This window comes from Vicugna pacos, chromosome X, assembly GCF_048564905.1.
Source record: "Vicugna pacos chromosome X, VicPac4, whole genome shotgun sequence".
NCBI classification, from domain to species: Eukaryota; Metazoa; Chordata; class Mammalia; order Artiodactyla; family Camelidae; genus Vicugna; species Vicugna pacos.
The window spans coordinates 80,358,873-80,384,644 of NC_133023.1; the positions used below are offsets into that span (position 1 = coordinate 80,358,873).

At 35.9% G+C, this 25,772-nt stretch overlaps 1 protein-coding gene across 1 annotated transcript in view; it reads right to left on the bottom strand.

Moving 5' to 3' along the window:
- Window positions 1-1,139: 1,139 nt before the first annotated feature.
- The window catches only part of COL4A5 (collagen type IV alpha 5 chain), a 188,191-nt gene continuing 163,558 nt past the window's right edge, over window positions 1,140-25,772 (bottom strand). Inside the window, exons 41-51 of the mRNA XM_006215198.4 lie at window positions 24,614-24,799; window positions 16,071-16,204; window positions 13,353-13,425; window positions 13,146-13,217; window positions 12,203-12,331; window positions 11,295-11,393; window positions 9,975-10,187; window positions 5,685-5,862; window positions 3,749-3,863; window positions 3,234-3,406; window positions 1,140-2,405 (exon numbers count right to left, since the gene is read on the bottom strand). Of these exons, the coding sequence (XP_006215260.1) occupies window positions 2,324-2,405; window positions 3,234-3,406; window positions 3,749-3,863; window positions 5,685-5,862; window positions 9,975-10,187; window positions 11,295-11,393; window positions 12,203-12,331; window positions 13,146-13,217; window positions 13,353-13,425; window positions 16,071-16,204; window positions 24,614-24,799 (1,454 nt within the window). The 3' untranslated portion in view covers window positions 1,140-2,323. The remainder of the gene's footprint in view (window positions 2,406-3,233; window positions 3,407-3,748; window positions 3,864-5,684; window positions 5,863-9,974; window positions 10,188-11,294; window positions 11,394-12,202; window positions 12,332-13,145; window positions 13,218-13,352; window positions 13,426-16,070; window positions 16,205-24,613; window positions 24,800-25,772) is intronic.

Below are 25,772 nucleotides of genomic sequence, written 5' to 3' on the forward strand. Positions count from 1 at the left end.
CATACACACACATATGCACACATATGTCTCGGTTGGTACATGTAATAACTATTTGTACCTGACTAAGCAGAACAGTTCATTCATTGCCTGCCTGCCTATATGGGAAAACCCTTAACTGTGTGTGACTGCTAAACTCACAGCATTTAACTACTAGAGCAGCTACATCAGAATAATCTGAACATTCAGTGGCAAGGGTGAGTCAACAACATTGAGGTCCTGGAATAGACTGGGTTCACGTACTTTAAACAACAAAGCAAAGCTGGGGATACTTAGGGGACTTAAGAAACACAAAGACCAGCTGTATAGGCAATTATTAAAATGTTAGGAGGGTCTTTTTGAGTCAAGATTTTCAACTTTCAGCTAAAAATGAGAGGCAAAGCTACCAACAGCAAAATCTCTCGAATCAGTGTTGGCAACTGTAACTTAAGGAGCAACTTCCAAGTGTACAGCATGTAGAAAAATCTATGGGATGTAACATGGTATTTTCAGTTACAAATACCTGTTAGTGTTTTCATGCATGTAGCTAAGCTTATGGGAAAATAAAGCTAGAATCAGCAATTGGCTAGCCTTGAAATCAACAGTATTATTAGGTGGTTACTATTATTTAGAACCTAAATTTTACTACAGATTCTAACCTTTAAACTTTGCACGGGTTCATATTAGGGTCTAAAATTCTCAAAATCGTTTGGTTTTATATTTTAGCAGTAACACATTTTATTATAGAGGCTTTTAATGCCTCTTTTAGCAAGTCCTCGACTACTTTAGAGAGTTGCACGTGTTCATTCTTAATCATTAGGAATATTAACTCGCTAATCTGCTTTAAACATTATTAATGAATTCTTCCCAAGATAGAAAGTAGTTTTGCTTCCTTTCTCAGCCACGAACACAATGTTGTTAATAAATTTATTATCTCAAAAATACTTTCCAATGAGTTGTTTTCTTCACTGGAAAAAGTATATTATTAATGTTTTCTATTAGCTATCAGAGTGATCAAAGTCTACAGAAACCTCTTTTGCTTTAGAGCTGGTCTAAATGATTCTCTGACAAGGGGGACTACTTGCTGATGTGTGGATGTGTAGTCTATCTGTAAATGACCAGATTTTTACACAGAGGCTGAAGAGATACACAACAAACCATCCTTACAACATATGATATCTTTAATTAAATTGATATTGGTGAGTTAAAAAACATTAAGTGAGAAGATGACAGCTAGGGAAATAGGTATTCTATGACTATAATAAAACGTTTAGAATAAAAAAGAGTAAGAAACAGCAATTGGCTTTGTAATTGAAGAGAGAAGACTAACCAAGTATTGTCTTCCCAGTTCTTGTACAAGCAGAGACCACAGGAGAATAATTCTTACATAAGAAGCACAGAGAAAAGAATCGTCAACTTTTTATAATATATTTTTGTTTCTGAAAATTATTTGGGAGAACTTTGCCCAGTCAGGGATGAGGATGAGGAAAAACAAGATGTAAGAAACATTAAAGCTGGGGGCATCTAGTGTTAAGAGTGTCTTGGAGAATATAGCAAAAACAGAGAATGTTCCATTAGATATTATAATTTGGTATGCAACATGAACATTTAAAATTCTGATTAAAGTGACTAAATATGACCTTTTTTTAAAAAAGTCAAATAAGAACTTAGGGGGTAAAATTCAAGATAAATTTACTTTCAGTAGTAACTTGATGCAAGAATATAAATTCTCTCACTTTAATAAACATGGATATAAAATCTTGCTGTCTATATTCTAGGTTTTCCTAAGTTTTCTGTAAAGAGTGATTCATGGCAGGTCACATCTAAATGACTCAACATTTTGAGCTAAAAGGCTGTTTACACAATATACACATTCTTTACTTACAGAGCAAAATAAGCTTAATACTTTTATATTAAAAAACTGGGATACAGTAGGATTAGTAGCACCATAAAAAATAATTCTTCCCCCAAACTGCAGTCTTTTATTTTACTCAGTGTGATTCTCCTCTTAATTGAATTTTTAACGTGCCGTTTTAGTTACTGGGCAAAATATATAATCTTCATCTTATAATCCTTGGAGAAAGTCATTCTGGACCCAAAAAGTAAATTCATTTCCTTATTTCTTTCGTAGAAAAATAACAGAGACCTTGCTCTGGCACATTGCTGAGGTACATCTGAATCTTCAGGATTACTAGCCAGCATGTTCTCTTGGTCATATATATAGTAGCACCATTGGTGGCAGCAGTGGGAAAGTTGGGGAGAGTGAGACATCGCATCCTGGGAAGTTTATATATATATATATGTATATATATCACATTTAAAAACACACAAAGAATTCTTCAAAATGTTATGTCCTCTTCATGCACACTTGACATCGGCTAATACGTGTCCTCAAGTCTCCTGCTTTCAGCGTTTCTGACTGAGGTTTGCTGGGAAATGAGAAACAAGACTATCAGATTAGCCTTTTATAAAGGTGTTTCAATTCTATTACTGGTTCAGATTCATACCCAAACCCCCTCTTTGTGTTTAAGTAGCTCTCCCAATGACTTGGTGGTTAACTATGAGCAGTGTGATCTAATGCAATGACTGGTATTTTTGTGACTCCCCTTCCCACCACTGTTATCTTTGTCTATAGGTCTCTCCCTGTCTATCTCTTATACATTTTTCTAATAGTCCTGGAATGAGGGCAACCTGGGTAAATGATGAGGAACAAATGATAATACATAAAGATAAGAAACACATAAAGATAATGCATAAAATATTAACCCAAAAGAACAACATATAAAAATAAATTTTAATCAAAAACAAATCCAATAGTTTATAGTATCCTGAGGTATGTGTATTATATGTGGTCTTACTCATTCAAACACCTGGATGAGAGCCTTGAAAATACCCTGGGAATGGAGACTATTGGACAGGGGAAGGCAACACAGATTATGGCTTTAATTTCTGGAGTGGCTACCGTCTAGTTGAACAGCTGTTCACGTGTTATGAAATAGGTCACATAACCCTTCCTTGCTCTGTCTGTTTTGCCTTTGAAGAATTACTACCAAGCCATCTCAGACCACACATACCTATTATTAGCCCAGTCTGTTTTTCTGAGCTGAGTCTGGTATATGAGAATAAGCAAGAATAAAGGACATAGTCCACTAAATTCCTAATACTTGTTCGGTATAAGCCATCCATGAACTGCCTCTCTCTTCCCTAGCATCTCTGAAGGAAGTTTTGGACCTAAACTAAAGCGATAAGCACCTTACCTGAACATGTCTGACACGTCCACAGTTGCCAGCCAAAAGCTATAAGAGTTGGCATAATAGTTGCAGGTCCCCCGCCCATGACACTCAATGAAGGGAGCTGAACGAAACTCCTCCAAGCAGGAACCAGGAGAGGCCAGGGCTTGACCTGAGCCCTCTGCCCCTGCACTTGTGTGCTAGAAAAGACAAGGGAAAATGTGCCACAATACCCATGTGCCACGATACTTTAGTGAATACCCAAAGCTAGGTGTCGAGCTTGGCCAAAAATTCAAATCCAGTGAAGGAACTGGAGTCAGAGGAAGAGAACAGCATCCACCCCAAGGCTGCTCAACAAAAGAAACAGGCAGATGGTGAAACTACATTCCAGCAAGTGTGTGAGGGGGAACGCAGGGTTCGGATAGAAGCTGAGGTTCAAGCTTCTTACTACACAAATGGCAGAGATTCCTCGTATCAGGAAGAAATGCAGATGTGATGGACAGTCAGCTATAGTGACAAAGACAAGGAAGAGCGTTTCATACCATCATGAAGGAATAACCAATCCAGAGAGAATCCCATCCCTGAGGACAACGGGGAATCTGGATGGTCTGACTGTGAACCGCAATCACCACGGCTGGTGCTTCACATACCGCACATCTGGTAAGGGAAAGGGAGAAGGAACACAGTCTACACAGTGAGTCTCTGGGAGACAGCAGTCCCTCTTCTCTGGAAGCATTCTTGGTAGAAAAGCCCATTAAGGTGTCTTCAATGCTCATGAAAAGGAGAAAAGTACACTTTGAGAATTGCTTTTCCATAAGCCCTGTCTCTCAGTATACAGAATAAAGTTATAAATGAAAACTGCAAGCTTTCTTAAAGGGAACTACAGAACCACGGTTAACAGCATTTTCATTTTCCATTTTGCCCTCAGTTTGTATTCATGCTTGCTATAGTCAATGTCATCATTGCTGTAAGAGTTTGGCTTAGTGTACAGCACACACTACTTGCTGCCAAAATGCCCAACTGGAGGGTAGATGTTTAGTAATGCCGAAACTGTGGTAAGAACAATGTCCGGTAAACTGGAAAAGACACTTTCTCAATCCCCACCCATTATTTTTGGTCCAAAGGGTATTTATTAACCTTTTGGCCATATCTGTAGAATGCTGGGCAGGTACCCAGGCACTTGGAGATGTGGCTTTAATCTATAAAATCAAGTAAAATAGCAAAAGAGTAAATACAGCTGAGTCTACCAAATTTTTAGTGAAGAGCATGAAGGAACCTTTTGAAATATGACTGAAACCCATTTGGCAAAGTTTTTCTATAAAATATGGCACTGGTTTAGGGGACCTTTTACTCCCAAGAGTTCAGACTAACAGAAACCACAAAAAAATGAATTCCTAATGATTTGGGCAAATATATTAAACAGAGCACCATGATTTTGCTATTAAGAAATGCAGAACTAGGTTTAGCCTTTATATTCAATGTCAAAGAAACAAGAGTTTCCAATGATTCATCCTTTATGATTACTAGACTCCTAGATTAATTGGGTCATGATCAGAATGAAATGGCAATATCTAATACGCTGAGGAGATCGAGGTAAACTAGGGTCCTAATGTGGCAACATTCTAGGAAATCTCTATTATGGTACCACCCTCCTCTTAGTTACTCATGCCCCAAGTCTCACCTATCACTTTCTCCTTCCCATAGCTAATCAATTGCCAAATCTTATTAATTCTATTAATGTGATACATATACCCCACTGAGAGCTCCAATCCATTCCTACCAGGACTACCCACTTTGTAATCCATGTTACACACTGATGTTCCTGCAATCTTTCCTGAAATGTAGCTCAAAAACTTCAGGGCTCCCCATTATATATCAAATAAATTCCAAACTAAAATTTGACACTGAAAGCCTTCTACTCTCTGGGTCCAAGTTAACTTTCCAATCTCTTCTCCCTATGCAGCCTACATTCCAGACACATCAATTTACCACCCATCCCCATGTCCTCTGCCTGGTATGCCCCTCTCCCTTATAAATGCCTCCATCTGAAGTCCTTTCCATCCCTGAAAGGCTAAGCAGTTCAAAACACATTTCTTTCACATAATCATCGCAGATTTCTCCAGTTGGAATTAAATATCCCTTTCCCTATGTTTTCATAACTTTTTAAAATCAGATCTATTGCAGCACTTAGCCGAAGTCTGATATATATTAGATTAATTTACGTACATTTGCCTAATGACCAGACTGTCAATTCTTTGTGTATTACACTAGTCTATCGTGGATCCTAGTCAAAAGCAGATCCCCAATAAATATGGATCAAACTACATACTGAATTGAATGTTATAAAGACACCTCTGTTCTACCTAAACTGAGAGGAATATGATCAGATTATTAGCTTTGGGCTCATTTCCAACTAGCCAAACTAACTAGCTAAACTAACCAAGATTGATAAAAGTCAAAGGTATACCAATATCTCACCGACTAATGAATGGCTGGATGCTCTGACCCTTCAGGGGCTCCATGCTCATTGGCATGGGCTCTGGGGTGGAGAGCCAGTAAGAATAGTCATTTCTTGAAGCAAAGTTGCAAACATTATTGATGTTGCAGAACATGAAAGGCATGGTACTGAAGCGACGAAGGCAGCTGCCAGCTGTCCCTGGGAAGAATTGGGGAGAAAAAGAAAAAGTATCATGACTTTGTTTCTTCTAACATACTAACAACCAACCTTTCAAAGAGAAACTTTTCCCTATTTCTTAGATAATAAACACACTTTAATTCTTCAGTTATAAGATGCACATTTATTCATATTTTAACATTTCTAAAATCAGAATGTATCCTACAATTTATGTAGGCGTTTATTGTGGTAGCTCATTATATGTTCCCCAACACTGTTTTTAAACTGGCGATGCATCTTATAGACAATGGTATCTTATGGAGAATATCGGGTAATTTATTGTGGACAAGGGAGGGGCACATACTGAGTCTTTATAATATCATATCAGTACTGCTTCTCCAGGCTGCCCTCTCTTCTTCCAGGACATCTCCAGTATGCATCTTGTGTGGTTTTGCAATCTCTTTAAGGCTAGAGACAATTGTGGTGATGATCAATATGCACAGGAACCATGGACAGGTTTGGAGGTAAATAATACAAAGGAAAAAATAAGTAAGAGAGAAAGGAAGGATGTGAAGGGAAGAAAAGAAAAAAAACTAAAGCCTTTGAATTTCTGAGCTGGTAGGGACAATAGAGGTTCTCTCTACCAATGATCAGGCCTTTCTTGTCTTCTTTACTCACAAAAGAATGATGAAAAATGATGTACCCTCTCACACATTTTTAAGGTGACACCTCAAATTTTTCATCAGAAGTTTAAATGGATACTCTGCCAGTTATTAAGATATTGGTTGTTGTCTCTTGGCTCCAAACCCACCCTTCTATATTCAACTTTGTAATACTGGAGCTCGGAAATTTGCAAACCACATTTAAACATTGCCAGCTGTCATTTCTAGTGTTTTGTGAATATTTATATTTAAAAACAAACTTTTACATCACTCTTTTAAATGTATCCAATGTAATTATTTGAAACCTAACAATAAACCTTTTTAAAAGTATATAAACTCATCTTTAACAACTGGAAATTATACAATGCTCCTTTTGCATTTGGAAATTATATTTCCATTCGACTTCCCTTGCACAGTTTTGTCCTAATGTATTTTATTTTTGAAAGTCTTTTACTGATTATTCTATCATATTTCTCTGAAATAAAAATTTAAAAGTAACTTTTAAAAACTTTCTGTGACCATAAGGCTTTACATGCTAAGTATTTTATTTGAATTGCCATCATTATAATTATTATTAATTCACATTGATCAAAAGTATAGATATTATAGACTTTGATAATTACTAAATATTAGAAGTAAATTCTTATTGGAAATGGATTTCTTAATGAGATGGATTAGAAGTGGACTATAGAGGCTGAGTTAATGGAGACTTTAACGAAGCCATTATTTTGAATTGTCCCTTTGAATTTGTCCCCTAGAGGTTTTCACCTTTCAAGGCAATATGCCACAGTACGATTCTTTTATAAAGTGGAAGATGGGTGGTAGTGAAAAAGGATGTAGGAAAGATGATTATCTAAAGTATATATACAGGCAGTTTGACTTAAGGAGAAAGTACATATGAAAGTTGAGGATGAAAGCTGATTCCTTTAAAATTATGCCTGTGTATCTCTTGGTAATTCCTCATGTATCCAAAGGGTTATGCTTACCTCAGACTGAAGATGACTGATAAAAGGTCAGTAATCCTTGAAGTCTGGTGGACTGTCTCAATCATTGTGAATTTTTATACAGTAAGTTGGAGATGGGCCTAGGAATCTTTTCAAAAGTTCCCCAGGTTGAAAATAATTGATTTAGTCTAATTTATACATTAAGAAAATTAGGCTCAGAGAGGTGACTGACTCAATGTCATGTGAGAGCAAATGACAAAACTGACATAACTGAAAAACAGATGGGTTTAGAATTGTTAGGGGTTGGATTCAATTCTTATTTCCATCACTTTCTGAGTATGTGGCTTTGAATAAGCCACTTAACCTCTTGGCTGTTTGTGTGTGTATAAAATGGAAGAAAATGCAATACTTGTCCTATATCTTTTTTGATTATAGTTATGAAAATCAAATTAGATAATGGATATGAAGGTGCTTTTTAATTATAAAGTAATTTTAAAATGAAATTAACATTACCACTTAATTAGGGACAGAGATGGAAATATCCCTGGTCTCAGAAAGCAAAGGAAGAGGCATAAAGGAAGGCCCATAATGATAAGAACATGGGTGTTTGATTGCATTTGCTGTAGGCTACCCAGAGTGATGCAGAATTCTGGTTACAGTCGCCAAACTGTCAAAGAGAGGGTGATCTCATGAACTCTCAATGCCTCATATTCTAAAACTATAAAGCTTTAATAGGTTCTTAGTTTCTTTTTTTTTTCTCCAAGACAGAAGAATTTTAGTTTTCAGTCTGTTTCCTCCACTCTCTTTTTTACACACCATAATCCTTTCACTAATCTAGCACTGACTGTGTATTTATTTGATCAGGTGATCTGCCCCCCCTTTTTTTTAAGGTGATTGTTTCCTTAATATCAAACCTATAACTACCTTTATTCTTTGCTTAGCAATCAAGATACCTCCAGTTTGATTCTTGAGTGAGCTCTAGCAGAGACCTTGCAATCTAGTACCACAATTGGGATCTTGGGCCCTATCATGGCCCGCTTATGTTTGAGGCCTAAGCTATACCTGAGTCGGGGCCCCTTTGTAGCCTCTACATCTGAATACATACTATGACAGCCCTTCTTTGACCAAATACATGCATTTTGAAAAGCTATAGTGACATACTGGAGAGCAGATCCCAGTTATTTCTTTGCATTACATTTATAAATTTCATGACGCTCAAAAACTTCTAATGGTTCCTATTTACTTGATAGGTTAGGGATTTGAAGTCTACAGGCTTGATTATGGGTATAAATTAGACTCGGACAGTGGAAAGAGAATGGACTGAAAGGAGAAAAAGTTTGTGGGAGGAAGACTAGAGAAAATTATTTAAAGATAAGAGTATTTTCACAATGAAGATTTGTTGATTGTAAAATTAGAAAAAGATGACGTTACATAATGAAAGAAAAAGAGGGAAGGAAAAGTAGCAGAGGAAAGATGAAAAGGAGAAAAAAGAAAAGTAGAAGAAGGAGAAGAAAGTTGTTGGGCAAACTGCTACTTTATTTGGCTCTGTAAAATGACCTGTGACTATTGCTTCCATGGAGGTGGATGTGCCAACTCTGGTGGGCCAGGGCTGCCTGGCAGGTGTGGCCAGATGCCCTGGGAACAGACTGAGCTGAGTAGACCTCTGGAGGTCTCTGTTGCTGCAGAGCTGCTTCCACATGGCCCAGGTACAGAGACTTCAGGAGGCCTCTTGCTATATAGACCCCAGAAATTGGGAGCCTAGACCATCTTCTTAAATATCTTTATGGAAGCAAAAGGGATATATTAGGGACAGGCAGCCCCAGGTCAAACAATGGGGCTGGCCTCAAAATTCAAAGTCACAATTCCAGAAAAAGAAACTTTGAGGATGTGAAAGAGGTCATGAGAGTCATCCAGTGCAGCGTCATCCTATCAACCAATCTTTCCCATCCTAGCATAGAGAAGATGCATGGGAATACATTAAATGAAGTGGATTTTATATGGAAATACAGTGCTTTGTAGAGCTTTAAACTACTCTGATAATACTTTACAAAGCTAAGGCGCCTATTCTAGGAACTATAAACTAGCAAAATTAAGCAATGACCTTACTTTCTTTGATCTAGAAACTAAGACTCCTTCAGAACTTATCTTTCAACTTGATAAAAACCAGTCACAGAAAAGAGGAAACGACCTCCCCTAATCATGTTATGAACACTGCTCACTTAAGGAGCTGCTATACTATAGAGAGCCCAGGGAATCTGTTTCCTCAATAACTAAACTAACAAAAGTAAATGTGGCCCTTTCCAAAACAACTTGTTTTAAGCCAAAACTTGTACCTCACGCTGGCTAATTAATGCTTTTAGTTTAAAGTCAAATTTAACTTATTTAAAACTTACAGTGAGGATGTTCAGCTGCCCTTGACATGGTCTTCAATGCAGAAGCCCCGAAACAACAGAGACATGCAATTTGGCCAAGGCTACTCTAGAACCCAACAAGCTTTTCAAAACAAAAACAAAACGCATAGTAAGAAATAAGATGCCAATTATCTCACCCAAGTCTTGACCATGAGCTCTTTTATTTCCTTGTACATACAGGAGAGAAAAGCCTTCATAAATCTGGATAGTTCCCTGGGGGCATTGTGGGGCATCTGTTGTCTGGCTGTGACGTGTGATGAGGAATCCATGGGCAATAGTGGAGGTTCCAGGGGGACCCGGGGGACCTTGCAATCCATCTGGTCCAGGGGGACCATCCAAACCACGGGTACCTATTTCCAAAGAATCATCAGTATACAAAATTAAGTAAGCTCTGATTGTGACTTCATTTTAGTTAATTTAGTCAATATTTATAGGATGTCTATAAAGGCATTGTCAGATAGCACAAATTTGGAGATAAATAAAATACAGTCCCTGCCCTCAAAGAGATTTAAATGTGTTTTTCTTCTTCAGGAATTGTTTGATGATATTAGGCACTAAATAAATACTGAGTGAACGGAACATTAGATGAACTGATGCTTATTTGGGGAGTTTGTATGTTATCTAGTCTCTCGCTGTACTAAAGGTGTCCAAAACCCATGACAACATTTCAGCCTGCTGTTTTGTTCATCAACGAGAAAGGAAGGGTGTGGTTGCTATCAGTTTGCCAACTTCAGTGCTGAAAAACATTTTCCTTTGAATCTGTCTGGGGAATTATTCTCAGGCATACCTTTTTGTTTAAAGAATAAGCTGGGCACTCTAAAGAAGCTTTCCCAAATTTCTAATTTCAGTCTGTCACTGGTTCTCTTTTTCCATTTAGCCACTTGATTTGAGCTGATTTTAAAATTCTCTTTATATACAGGCCTTTGGCCACTGTGTGTATAAATTTTCATTTGGGGAAAACTTCACAACCATGCTCATATGTGATGAAGATGACACTAACTTGTTTCTTCCCTAGAAATACAGTTAATGAAATGGCAGGGTGTCAGTTCTATGAAGGCTGTACTATCACCAATCAGCCTTGTTGCTACTGATATTTTTTTAACCAATACAAACTTTTATGTTTATATTATTTAGAGATATGTTTATATTATCTAGAGTTGCTAAAACATACTGAAAATTATCAGGACAGGTAAGTACAGTGAGTACCTAGAAAATCCTCATTTTGAGAAAAAGCTGGGTTTTCCAGTGCTCTAAATACATAAATAAAAACCACCTTTCTATGCTTTTCTTATGCTGGAAAATCTGTGTCATCCTATTTTTTCCCAGGCAACAGATTCCCCAGCTAGCTGTGCTCTCTCAAAAGGAGGCTCTCATGGCTGGAACCGGAGGCCATGTGTCTAGGGATCTCCCAGACTTAAGGACTAGTAGTATCAGCAGTAGTGTTTTACTTGTCTCACCTGGCTGGCCTGGTAAACCTGGGTCTCCTTTGCGCCCTCCTGCACCATCAAAGCCAGGGAGTCCATTGCGTCCAGGATCTCCTGGAGGGCCAATTGGACCTACAGGGAAAAGAAACAGGGTTTTCAAATGTGGGCAGAATAAATCCTCATCTGGGTAGATTTGGGACTCTTAAGGTCCTTGCGTGTCAACAAATTCATTATCTGATCTTGTCTTTAATCCTGATAAATCTGCGGAAAAAAGAAGCAGACGAGGATTTAGCTTTAGTTTTAAACAATTCATTTGCCTCTCTGGAGGTTCCCATAATATGGCAGTTGTCTCCTCCTTGCCTTCAGAACAAGATAGAATGCAAGGCCCAACTTTTGTTGTCAACGCCACCATAAGCAAGGATCTTACTGCCTGGTACTCTTTATTTATGAAAAGACTGCTACTCAACCACTTAATAAGAGAGAAAGGCTGAAGTTAGTTTTTAGCTTTCTTTTACAATCAAAGTTGGCTACAAGCATAGAGACAAATGGCCAACGAGATAGGATTTAATTTAAAAATCGTGAGGTCTCACAGTGGGGAACTGATAGCTCACCAAATCAGCCGTCTATCCTTCTGGTGGTTGGGATAAAGAAAGCCCCAGACCTTAAATGCATATTAATTTCATCATAGAGTTTTTAAGAACATTAACCATATCATTCAAATTAGGATAGCCAGAGGAGCTAGAAGAAATTGGACTTGGCCTAAAAGAAACTAGGGCATGAGAAACTAACATTTTCAAGGAAAAAGCAAGCGGGACCTGTGGTGGTCTGGTATCCTACTAGTTGCTGAGACTATATTCAAAGACAAACTCTGACAAGTGAAAGGAGAATAAGGGAAATGCACCCAAATACATAAGGCTTAAAAAAATGATCTACAAAGGTACCTGGTAAACCCTGAGGTCCTGGTAGACCTGGTAGACCTTTTAATCCAGGCTGACCAGGAATCCCTGGTGGACCAGCATCTCCTTTGATTATAATACTCTGTCCTGAAGGACCAGGTATTCCAGGGGGACCTAAGAGGCAAAACACAGAGATCTGAAGGTAGGGAAGACAAAGGTCAAAAGGAATGGATGCCAAAGTAACCTGAGATCAGAATAACAATTGGTGTGAGAGAAACTAGTTACATATATTGGAATCTGCTCTGTCCAACAGAAATCTGTTTGGGAAAATTATGATTATCTCACCTGAAAGACTGAAAAAAGTAAATAATTTTCTTAGGGTCCCCGGAAAAATTAGGCATATTGTGCCTACTTTCAAGCCTTGATGCATGACTCAGTTACTAGAAAATCTAATCCACTGCAAATCTATGAACACTGGTGTCAGGGGAAGACAATTCCATTTCTTGACAAGTCCATGCTGATTCTAACATCATTTGCAGTTCTTGTTTGTTGTGCTTGTCAAGGGACCCACTGAACTAACTAGTAGGGGAATTTAGCAGATGCCCTATTTAACAGTTTACAGGAATCTCTGTAAGTCTCTCAGCAAAAAGAACTATTTTCATATTAACAATATATAAACATATCTATGTGACTTGCTCTGGTGATCTGTTCAGTTAACTATGGGAAAGGTAATATAAAAATCAATAAAAATCTCAATGAAGCATTTTTATTGGTCCTGCATTTATCTTAAAAGGTCCGCTCTTGATATGACATTATTAAAACAGAAAGCTTCAAGAGATTAGTAAATAGAGGGAGAGTCCTGTCTATTTCCCTTCAGTTGTTGGGGACTGAGTCTCTGAAAGTTTTGGCTGAAAGGCAGAATGCAAACTTTCAAATTCTTCAATGAATCTAAGTATCAGGTATAATTAGCTCCAGAAATAAGTCTCACCTGGAGGGCCAGTAAGTCCTGGCTCCCCTTCAGGGCCAGTTGAACCAGGTACTCCAGGGGGTCCCTTCATGCCTGCAAAGAAGGTACATACAATTGCACAGCAAAGCAACAGGGCCATAGCCTTTCCCCAGTTGAATCAGAAAATAGGTATCTTCTCCCAAAGGAATTTAATGCAAAGCGGGAACCTCAAAACACCCCTTCAAATACCTGGAAATCCTGGAACACCAGGGAGACCAGGATCTCCTTTCATTCCATTGAGACCTGGCCGGCCAGGATTACCCTGAATAAATAAAATCATTAATTTTAGAAGAAAAACAGGGGGGGAGGGAAGGAAGTGAGGGCATAGGTAGAACTGCATACTGATTTACAGTACTGGTCCTTGAGTCAAACTTCCAGGGTTCAAATCTCAATTCACCTCTTATAAGCTTGTATGACCTTGAGTTGATTATCTAACCTCTTTGAGCCATAATTTTCTCACATCCAACATAAAGAAAATAACAGTATCTACTCTATGAAGTTATTGTGAGGATTAAATGAGATAGTTCATATTAAGTACTTAGAAAACTGATTGGCATGTGGTATGTAGTTAATAAATGGTAGCTATTTTTTTTTTATCATTAACAAAAACACTACTTTTCTTTAGTGTAGCCCTGACATGGTAAGTGCCTGAATTAGAAACTAAGAAATGATAAAGTCTGAAAGACTAAGCAAAAAAATACAGTGAGACTATAATTAATTGCGTTTGAGGGATAGGAAAACTAAGGGAAGAAAAAGAGTTGAAAGTACCTCTAGAATGGAACTAAAGGAAGAGTTAGTGTGGAACAATAAAGCTGTTATTAACAGTAATGAAAAAGAGGTCAACCTGGTACATCTTATTATGCCAAAATGTAAGAAAGAGCTTAAAAAAGGGGGGCATGTCAGAAAGTCATAGGATCCAGTTTGAAGGGGTTCCCAAACCTAGGACAGTTTGAGCATCAAAAAAATTATACTTTAAAAAACTGTAAATCATTGTAAAGAATGAGAATTTCTGAGTCCACAATGATAATAAAAAGACAGTAAATGGAAGAGAAGGGAGGCTCTCGCTTACAGTAGGGCCCAGTGGTATATGTGGAGGTAGTGCTAGAGTCGAACACTCATCAATTGCCACTACCACAGTACTGAATGGCTGAAGCAAAAATCATAAATAGATATTATATCCAAGGAGAAATTTTGATGAGGAGCAGTATATTTACATGACCTTAATGTGTCTTCTTATAGTTTTACTTATTAGTTACAAGGGGGAAAGTGGTAACCATACAGTGGAGAAACCAGGTAGCAACTTGATGGTGTGATCAAAATGAAGGTACCAAATGAGGGGCAGATGAACACTGTGGGCCTTGATATCTGAGAAGAAGACACCACTCATGTAGTATTCCATCTGGGGTGCATAACCTGAATCTAATCATGAAGAAAGAGGAGACAAAAGAAAAGACATTCTATTTTTTAAAATGTCAGGGTCATGAAAGAAAAAAAATAGGTTTCGAAACTGTTTCAGATTGAGTAAGACTAAAGAGAAATCACAATTAAATGCAATGCATGAATAGGTCTGGATCCTACATTGGAGGGGAAAAATGCTATAAAGCTCGTTACAAAGTCAACTGACACAAGTGGAATATGTAGGTAGAAATAGAACTATTACATCGATGGATGTTCAATTTCCTAAAGTTGAGTACTGTACTCTGGTTGTATAAAAGAATATATTTAATATTAGGAAATCTTATGCACTGAGGTATTTAGTGATAAAGGGGCATGATAGATGCAACTTATTCTCAAATATTTCAGAAAAAATATATAATTATACACACACACAAAACATGCATACAGAGAGCAAATGGGACAAAACATTACCAACTTGTCCATCTGGGTAAATGGATTTTTTTTTACCATTCTTGCAATTTTTCTATAAGTTTAACATTATTTCCGAATAAAACATTAGAAAAGGTGCAAATATAAGAGCTAAGTTGCACGAAAGAAAATGAATAGAACTCGGCAATACTAGATTTACAAAATGCTGGTATCAGACAGTGGTCCTGAATCAGGTGTAGTGACATGTGAACTTGGAGTACGTGAGAAATAAATGAAGTAGGGAGTGAGTAAAGAATGAATAAAGAGAAGATGAAATTTTTAAGTCTAGATGTCTGGAAGAATAGTGATGACAGGAAAGAAAGGTTGGTTGCTGGAAAGCTTTAAGGGCCATTTCTTTAGATTTTTTTTCCTGCTACAAAGCAGCCGTCAGAATTAAAAGACTGAGTCCAGATTGTGTTGACTGCCAAACCTAACAATAATCCTGAATGAAGGAAGGAAGTTTTGAGGATCCATAAAGAACCATGTGACTTTCTGGGTCACTCAAACCAAGGCAGAAAACACATGAATACAGACATAACAATATGCTATTATTCTCTTTTTGCAGGTAAAGGGGTAAAACCAAAGTGCCTATCTGCCTTCCTTATAGACACAAAGCAAAAATATACTGTGGAGCTAAAATTTACCCCTAACTCTTTCTAATTTCAAAGTCTAAAATATCACCACTCACCATGATTACTTCTCTATGGGTGGACTCATCCAAATGCAATGTTTTAATATATATGTTTCCTTTTATAAATTTGCTTTCACTAAAATAAAAGTTTCTCAAACCTAAATCTATACATACCAAAGACTCTAGGTAAAGTATCTTTTTTGAGGATCCCTTTAACTAGAAGGTAGCAAAGGCCCTTAGGTTGGAAGAAGATAGGAAACTTGCCTTTTTCTTTGTTTGTAATTCATCAATAAGGCATGCAAAGAGCCTTGAACAGTAAATGCTAATTTAAGTAATGCAGATTGAAATTGTCATTTTGAATGCAAATACCCACACCCCTTTCTCATCAAATATTTATTCCCATTTCCTACCTGGAGTCCTGGTGGTCCTTGATCTCCTTTCAGGCCAGGCAAACCAGGTTGCCCAGGTTGGCCTGGGTTTCCTCTCTCTCCTTTAATACCTCCATTTCCAGGGAGACCCCGGGGACCTTCTGGACCTGGTAGACCTTGACAATGTACAACAAATAACCACATTTCAGTATAACGTAAGAGTAGCATAAAAGTTAGGCTTTTAAGTTACCTAAATACTATTAGTCAACTAAATACATTAGCTCTCAGAATAAAATGCAGACTACATTAAAATATATAGATCCATGCTGACTCTCTAAAGTAAATTGGGCTGGGTTCTTTTTGTTATTAACACTGGTTTGCAGACCCCTTTAGTTTGTATTTTATTATATATTAAATCCAATAAGCTCATATCTAAAGAAAGGACTTGGGACATTATAATATTGTTTCTATAATCCCTAACTAAGTGTTTGATTTAAGTGAACCGAAACAGACACCATAGGGCACTGCTCTGAAATTGGAAATGCATCAGAATTCTCAAGAGGGCTTGTTAAAATAGACTCCTGGGTCTACCCCCAGAATTTTGGACTCTATAAGGCTGAAAAGGGGCCCAAGAATTTGCATTCTAACAAGTGCCCAGTAGCTAAAGCTGCTGGTTCATGACCACACTTTGCAGGGTAATCAGGGATTCAAGTCATTTGTCTCACTGTGATGAAAATAGCTTTATTTGTAAGTAGTTGCTTCTATTCAGCTTTTATTACTATGCAATTAAGACAGTTATTTACCAAACTAATTGTTTAATTTCATTTTAGTGATATGCTTCATACATGGGAATATTTTAGTGTCAGAAATTTATTGATTCAATGTAGTACTTTTGAAATTATTTTAAAAATGTTTTATATTGTTTGCATTTTAAATATTTCTGAAGAAAAATAATTTGGCATATAACTTCTGAATAAATAAAATAATTTAAAAAGGGATTTTGCTAAGCTCTTTCCTAACACTATGTTTTTAACACTAAATAAAGATATCGGGTCTTGAAGGAGATCTTATAAATGGCCATATTTTTTTCTCACTAGGTGGGAAATAGCTGCTTCTTGCTTGCAGAGTTCTAAGCAGCAGCTGAGGTGAAGACTAAGTAGCCCAGCCTTAAGAAAATAATTATGAAGCCCTAAATAATGAACAGCAAATAGTGAACACTTACATCTTCTCTCCTCCAGTAATCTTAGTTTTCCACTAGTTTCAACAAAATGGGAAGATATGTAGGTATTATTTTTGAAGGAAATATCATAGGCATATAAATTTAGAATACTTAGTTCATGCTTACATATGGACAAAAGGTCATATTTTTGATCTGATCCTTTCCAGTACTCTTATGACCCAGAATCAATGGCTACATACTAACAAGGCAGCATGGCATAGGGATAACGAATGTTGGACTCTGAAGCCAGAATGCTGGGTTAGAATCCCAGCTCCATTTTGACCTCAGTAAATTTATTAATCTCCTTGGCCTCAATTTCCTCTTCTTTAAAATAGAAATAAGAATAGTATCTACTTTATCAAGTTGTCCCAATAATTAAATAAGATAATATGTATAAACACAGTGCCTGGCACATAGTAAGAATTATATAAGAATTATAAGGATTATATATAAGAAGTTTTAGACAATTATTGTTATTACTATTATTATCTTCAAAACTAAAGGTAAGAACATGTCTTTAGAATATAAGCCTGTTTTTAATCTTTCAGCTATTTCTGTGTGATTTCATAATATAATGCTACTCTATCTGTCACATGAGAAAGAAGAAGCAGGTCCACAACTATACGACAACCATTTTACCTTTGAACAGTTTAAATCATATAGTCACCCTGGCCCAGCAACCAGACAGACACACTCAGAAATTCCCTTCCCAATCATAAAGAAAGGGTCGGGGAACTCAGCACTTAAATAGACAGAAACAACTGTTGAGTTCAAACCCCTTAGATAGGGTTTTCTAAGAAAAATTGTTAGTTTCATACATAATGTATAATTTGGACTAGAAATCAGGTAGCAAATCAGATTATTAAGAGAAAAGTAAACTATCTGTGAGTCAGCCTAACAATGACTAGGTAAGATTAAGATGAGAAAAAAAAAAGGAACATTTTATATCCCTCTTCCCCAGTCTGAAAAGTAATCAGAACATTGTTATCATCTGGAAAAAAATCTAGGCATGTTATAGGTATTGCTCCTTTTGCAATTAAAAGGAAATACTGGGAATTTTACATGTTATTAATACAGACCTGCTGTTATAGAGTCCCTGAAATTTAAATTGCTGATTTGCTAGTGACATAAGGGACATATACATTTTATTTTTTAACAATACTCAATAGTTACCCTCTTCTATTACTGAAAATAGCCATGAAAACATAGATCTGATCAATCTCAGGCAACAAAAATTCAAGAAAATAAAATCAATACACAGAGATTACAAATGGGCCAGATGCCTCTCAAAATATTTTAATAGAGTCTCAAAGATAAAAATAAGTGTATTTCCGCTTAAAATTCAACAGATCTCTATGTATAGAATACCTACTATAAATAATTGAAACCACAAAGACCTAATGTCATTTCAAACTTGATTATAAACAAGTCACATTACCTTTACCAAAATGTTAAATACCAGAGCAGGTAGTATTTGAGGATAACAGCACTCTTCAATGACTTCTGAATTATAGCAAAAAAAGTGCATTTCTCTTGTCACACATACAAAGCATTATAAGAAAAAAAAAAGAAGAAAGAATTGACCAGTGAAGTCTAACCTTGAAAACCTGGGAAGATCAGAGTTCACCAAAGCCCAAAGATCGATGTTAGCAGTATCAGACATCACACAGTACAAAATAAGATTATGAGTTAGAAGTGGTTCACATTATAGCACAAGTTAAACAATAATTCTCTTTGCCAGCAATTCTTATACCTACAGCGTAATCAGTATGCAAACAGAACCATACAAGAGTACACAGAGCCAAATATTTTTAAATAGAGCTTATTCTAGGAAATAAGCTGCTAGTTTTCATTAATCCAAAAAATGTAAAACTCTACTGAGGACATCAATGTTAACACTGCTACTGTGGCTTTCCAAAAGTTAGCATCTCAAAACATTAAAGTTGGCAAGGTAGTACCATTTCACTGATAGCCTTCCATTCCTTTTACAAAAGGATAATTTTGGATAAAAGTTTATCTTGGCCTCTGCTATTCTTTACGAAAAACACGAGGTGCAAATTTCTTGGTATGTGCAAACTGCCCCAAGGAGCTAGAGCTAAATTTAAAGGCTTCATTAGACAAAAACACAAAGATAAAAGGTGATTAGAGAAATTGAAACATGAGTACACAATGGCCATTGCCAACTGTACTTTTGTTTGTCTTCTATGAAAATCATTCCATGAAGCCACATTGTGATTTTTTTATAATTCATTAAGAGGCTTTTGTCTGTGCATTAGTACTTGCAATAAGCTACTCAAAAAGAAAAAGCCAATACATATTTGCTCACCACTGAACTTGAAAACTCAGTTGAATTTTCCAAAGATGTGAAGACCATCAGTGAAGGGGTGCTTCAAAATACTTTGGCATGCAATATTCCACCCCAAACCACAGAAAATATCACATTTACTTTATATTATTCAATGCACATATTAAATCAGGCTATTAACTATTAAAAGAGGGATCATTTAATAAAAAGATAAAAAGCCTACAAACAGGACAACTCTTGGTTAATGTTAATTGACTATAAAAACAATTTCCTTTTCTTACAAGTCTTGCTATGATTTATAAGCACTGAGGTTAGCAAAGAGAATAAATTGTGCTAGAGCACTGAATTCTAGGAATTAGAAGACCTAGGATCTATTCTTGGCTCTACTACTTACATCTACTGGATTCTGGGCTATTCAATCTCTCTGAGATTGTTTTCTCACACACATATGGGAATAGTGTTGTCTACCCTAACCTCTCTCACAGAGTTGTTTTAAAAATCATATTTAATTTTTAAAATACCTGATATCTGCCTTGTGCAAGATGCTACAGGGAACACAAATATTAACTAGACCCACATTCTGCTCTCAAGGAGCTTACAATGAAGGTATATTATATGATACAAATGGTGGCATGTCATATAAATATAAAACATTACCATTACCATTACCATTACTGCTTAGTAATAAAACTTGAAAGTATTTGATCATTTGAAATTGAGAAGGCTAAAAATCAGCTTCTGTTTGTTCCAATGGTTTCTAAATCACATACAGCAAACTGACTCAAGACAACTGAGCAGAGTCTGGCCACACAATTAGGTAAATAAATTAGAATTCTTACCTAAGATAACTCAGAGTTTGAGCGAAGACATTTTATATATGCGTATGATATGGAAGGACCAAAACAAGAACTCTTAGAAAAATGTCATTGAAATCTATGATATTTCAGTCTGAGTAAGTAATAAGGAAAACTTCAGATCATATCATAGCAAAACTTCTAAGACTTCAATATCTAAAAGGTAACATTTTAATGAGTTATATGCCAAGTCAATTTTGTACATGAGGCTCTCAACCCATTATTTCTCAAATGACCTAACAAAGTTTAACTGAACAAAATAAAACAAAAAATCCTGAAGTCTTTTATATAAGTGGTAATAACTAAAGATAAGCTGAACTGATTGGAACATTTTAAATACAGTTTCCGCTTACGATTGTAGTATTCAACTATTATAAAAAAGAGAATACCGCAGATACCAAGTTCCAGTAACTATGTAATTTAGAATATACCTGGTAAATAAGCTGTCAAATTGGTTTTAAAGTAATGTGGCTACTTTCCTTTTTCTTCTTTGAATATATTTTAGTGTCTCAGAAGAAAGCAATCTTCTTCTAGCTAATAGTGGAATCTGGATGTGATCAAGGCAGCAGACGTCTATGCAAGTCACACAGGGAAAGATTCAAAATTACTTCGAAGTATACCCCAGTCTTCTCTTTTATCTTGGCAATAGTTAAATAGCATGCTTTTGTCTTAATCTTTTTGGTGATATCCATTTAGGAAAAACACAAGAAGTTAGTACGGGTTGATGGAGCTTTTGAGGCAACAGAAAATAAGAAAGTAAAGGCAGTGGCCAGTCTGCTATGGATGAGTCTCCTAAAATGGCAAAAGCAGCTTTGCTTCATCACTTATCTTATTTATAACTAGAATGAGAGGCCAGATCAGAAGCATCAAGCTATACAATGGACTCTACATGTTACTAGTAGAATAGACACTTAACTGAGTACTGGGGAGCCCTAAGTCAGATGCCCAACTATGCTGGTAACTAACAATATGACCTTGAGCAAGCTTCTTAACCTCCTTGGGCCTCAGTTTTCTCATGTGTGACCAAACTTTAGACAGGTTTCTCTGAGCCGTCTTCTCAACTAGGCCTCACTCATGGGCCCTGCCCTTGGTCTGCTGAGTCAAGTTTTAGCAAGAATTCTGCTAAGTCAATTTAGGGAGAGTCTCCCAACCCTTGATAGCAGATCAAGTTCCTCATTCCTCATCCTTGATGTCTAAGCCCTTGGCTTGCCTTTAGCAAAAATTCTAATAGGCCAGTTTACCCTCGATGTCTCCTTTTTGTAATTTTTTATCCACTGACTCCATCACCCTGCTAGTTGACTATAAATCCCCATTTGTCTTTGTTATATTCAGAGTTGAGCTCAGTCTCTTTCTCTCTCCTATTGAAACAGTCTTTCCCCTACTGCAATAGTCTTAAATAAAATCTATCTTGCTATTATTAACAAGTGTCTAGTAAATAATATTTCTGAGAAATGTAAAACTTAGGTACCTTCTACATCGGATACTCTATGGTTATATGAAATGGATTTGTGGGACAGTAATAAACCAGAGAATCAACTCAGAATCTTGAAAAATTATAAATTTTAAACAGATAAGAAGAGAAAATTTCCTGCCATTCTCAACAGCCAGAATTCAGGAGTATACTTTCTGCTCTTGTAGTTTCTCCTTAGAAATCTGAAAAGGGCTATTTATCTTGAGTAATAATAAACACATTAAGATATTTGTGGTTCTTTTTACTCCTGATTAGGTGAATATCTTTTAATACAAATCAGCAATTTTCTATTGGGAACCTCTTGGTAACTGCTCTTTGATGTGTACTATTTATAAGTATAGGATGAACATAGGATTAAGAGGCTTTAATCTGTGCTGGTTGCATTTAATTTTTTGTTTTATTCTGTGCCTATTAGTCCATTTTCATAGCAGTAGAATTTAGAACTTTGTGACAATCCAAAATGCAAAAATGGGGTGGTTTGAAAAATTATGAGAGGTATGGCAAGTCAAGAACTGTATATTTGCAGGATCTGACAATACATATTATTGTTTAAAAAAATGCCTTTTTGAAGAACAGTTCATTTCATTTATGCTAACAGACATAAGGCAAAAACTTTTAAATATAATCTAAAGGCAAAGGTAAAATATTATACAATATACTTTTGGGTACTAAAATTTTCAACTAAAAATGACACAAATATATGAATTTTAAAATGTTAAATTAATTTTCTTAATTAGGTAATTTTGAGTTATTCCAATACTCAGAAGCACTGAACTCTACAAGTTCCTGACAACTTTCAGAGATAGACCAACATGTAAGAACTGAATTGGCATATATGCTCTTAAAATATATTCAAACATTTGAAAACATTAGGTACAGGTGTACATATACCTATATACACACATATGCATACACTATATATGTGTATATAAATAATATACACATACATGAAATATATATAAAATATAAGAAAAGTTTCATACTTCATGCAGATACTACTTTGGAGTTAAGGAGCTAACCTGTAGGACCTGGATAGGGATCAAAGTTCACCAAGGCCCAATGTCATCATTAACAAAAAGGAAAAATATCAAAATTGTTAGAAATATCAAGAAACTAAAGCATTACACTAACTTCTTTCAAGTTAAACTTTAATTCAATAAAAGAATACTCTGAAAGTTCATATTCATGCATCTGTATATAAACCAAATTATCACCACTTAGCATCAATACAAAAAGAAAAACAGCACATGTGACATATTTTGAAAGACAAAAATTTTTTTATAATAATCATTGCTATGAGTGCAGACAAAAACAATCAATTCTAAGAGCAATTGGGTTTTGCAATTCCATTTTAATTTGCAGTTTATGAACAAATAGAGAAGTCACAAACACTCATCAGATTCTTCTTCTGACTATTTTTTTATTATTTCTTTTATAATTTTTTAAGCAACTTTGTGACTGATGTCTTTATGTTGACATATTTCAAAGTAATGTTCAACATTGAGCTCTGTTACTGGTAAGAATAAATAGCCACAGTGCTGATTAAAATATGAAAAAGGATAATAGTTTGGTTTACTTGAATTATTGCATGCATAACCAAGCAAGGTATCTGTGTCAGTTCTTTACACTGCATGCAAGAGAGTTAACATGGCTGAGGAGATTTTCACTGGTTTCCTTCAATAGTAAACCAAAGTAAAACTTAAAGTAATACACTCTATAAACAATAGTCAGATCAGATAAAATCTGGTTTTGAAAATGATCTTCTGAACAAAGAATATGATCTCATCTAATTGATGTTTTTATAGCATATCTTATTAAAATTAACTGCAATCACTTCAGCATTTATGGAAAATTTCATTTTAAATACATTTTAAAAATGAGTCAGAGACCGTCAAAGGATAAAAGGGCAATTGTTTTGCTTCTTTAATCTTAAATTTCTCTTATTTAAAAAAATCAATGAGGGCCAAGTTTTCAGTACCTGGAAATATAAAAATTGAATATCAAGTCTTAAGAATCTATTAATAGTCTATCACCAGTGATTGGGCTCAGCAATATTAATCCAGGATGAAAATGAGCAGCATTCCCAAACTTAGTAAAATGAAATGACACAGCACAAACACAAAATGAAAAGTGAACATTGGGTGCAAAACTGAGACTACTTGAGCAGTTAACACAAGACAAATGAGGTACAGACATGAAGCTGGTATGGAAAGATCGGTATTCAATTTAATCATGCTGTGATGTTGAAGATAAATTTGATTGCCTAGCTCCTAGAGAAGATAATTTTTTTTATTATGCTTGTTGACATTTGCTGATCATATGGCAGAACCATAGCAACACTTTTGGTATGGATCACAAGCATCTATTGGGTGATCACTAAAATGATTTCTGTGATGACATGCTGAGAAGCTCACATTAAAAATGCAGATGGCATTTTGCTGCCAGGTTATCAGTATAGCTTTATGTTTAATAAAGAAACTAATAAATCCACTATTTACTTTTTTCCTCCAAGTCGGTTTGTTTTAGTTCAACTTTAAGTAAATGATAAAAGGCATTACTGAAATGAATTATTAGGTACCATCGAAATGGACAGAGCTAGGAATAAAACAAGCTATTTCCTTTTAAGAAGTTCTTTCGATTACAGATTCTAAAGTCCTAAAAGACTGAATAACCTGCCAGCAAAATGAAATAAATGGACAAATAAATAGACCATTCCCCTACCATTCATGTACGTACCTGGTCTACCAGGAGGACCTTGGGGCCCAGGGTTGCCTTTAGGGCCTTCCAGAGCTGGACCTGGAGGACCAGGAGGGCCTGGGGGACCTTGCAGACCAGGGAAACCATGAAAACCTGGTTCACCCTTTGGACCTGGAAGGCCAGGGTTTCCTGGAATGCCAGGTAATCCTCCATCACCCTTTTGACCTATGAAAGCAAAGTGATGTTAGAGAACACATTAAATGATATGAGTATTAGGCTTGTCTATAAGACTAAAGCTATTCACACTTACTAGAAGAAGTAATGAAATTTACTAAGGTCATCTGTACCTCCCACCAATTTCCAACCCATTAAAAAAACCCACTTTCCCTATTAAATATATTTATCTGTTATTAGAAGTGTATTAGAGTATGTACAGAAATACAGAAACAGTAATAGCTTGTATCCTAAAAGACACTTTTTGTATTAGGACATAGAACATGGCCAGTAGCTATGAGAGAAAAGGAGAAAAAATAAAAAATATAAAGTAGCTGCAAGAATAGGTTAGAGATAGCTGGAGGAAATTTTTTTTAAAAATGTTTTGAGACTAATGGGAGATATGGATATTCAGAGGTTGCTGTGTATCCTTGAAGACCATTCTATCCAAAATTTAGAATCACAATCTAGAAAAACTGTTCTCAACACCTTTTCTACACCACCAACATGCCTGAGAGCAATTTAACAGTCACACATGAAAGTAAAAACTTTTATGTTGGGATCATGAAAAGAATATCAGAATATGTAGTAGATATCTGTGGTTTGAAAAAACCTCATAGAAAGTAGCCAATGGTCATTTCAGAACATAAACATACATATCTGTACACACATTCAGTCACTTAACTATTTGATGCTCACAATAAGAGTAAAAACAAATAATGGAAGGCAGATGTGTGTGCACACATAGCCAATCAATATGTAAGATGCAAATTAAAATGGAGTTTTCAAGAGACATTTTTTATTATTGGTACATATTTCTACAGTTTCCTTACATTATCTTGGCTTTGTTTCCATGGGGGTAAAAAGTGGCTTTTTTTATGGCTAAAAGAACTTTTTAAAATTTATTGAAATATACCTCTTCCTGTAATTTTGCTTTCTTTCTTTATCATTTCCTCAGCATTTATTTATGAAGTTAATGAAGAGA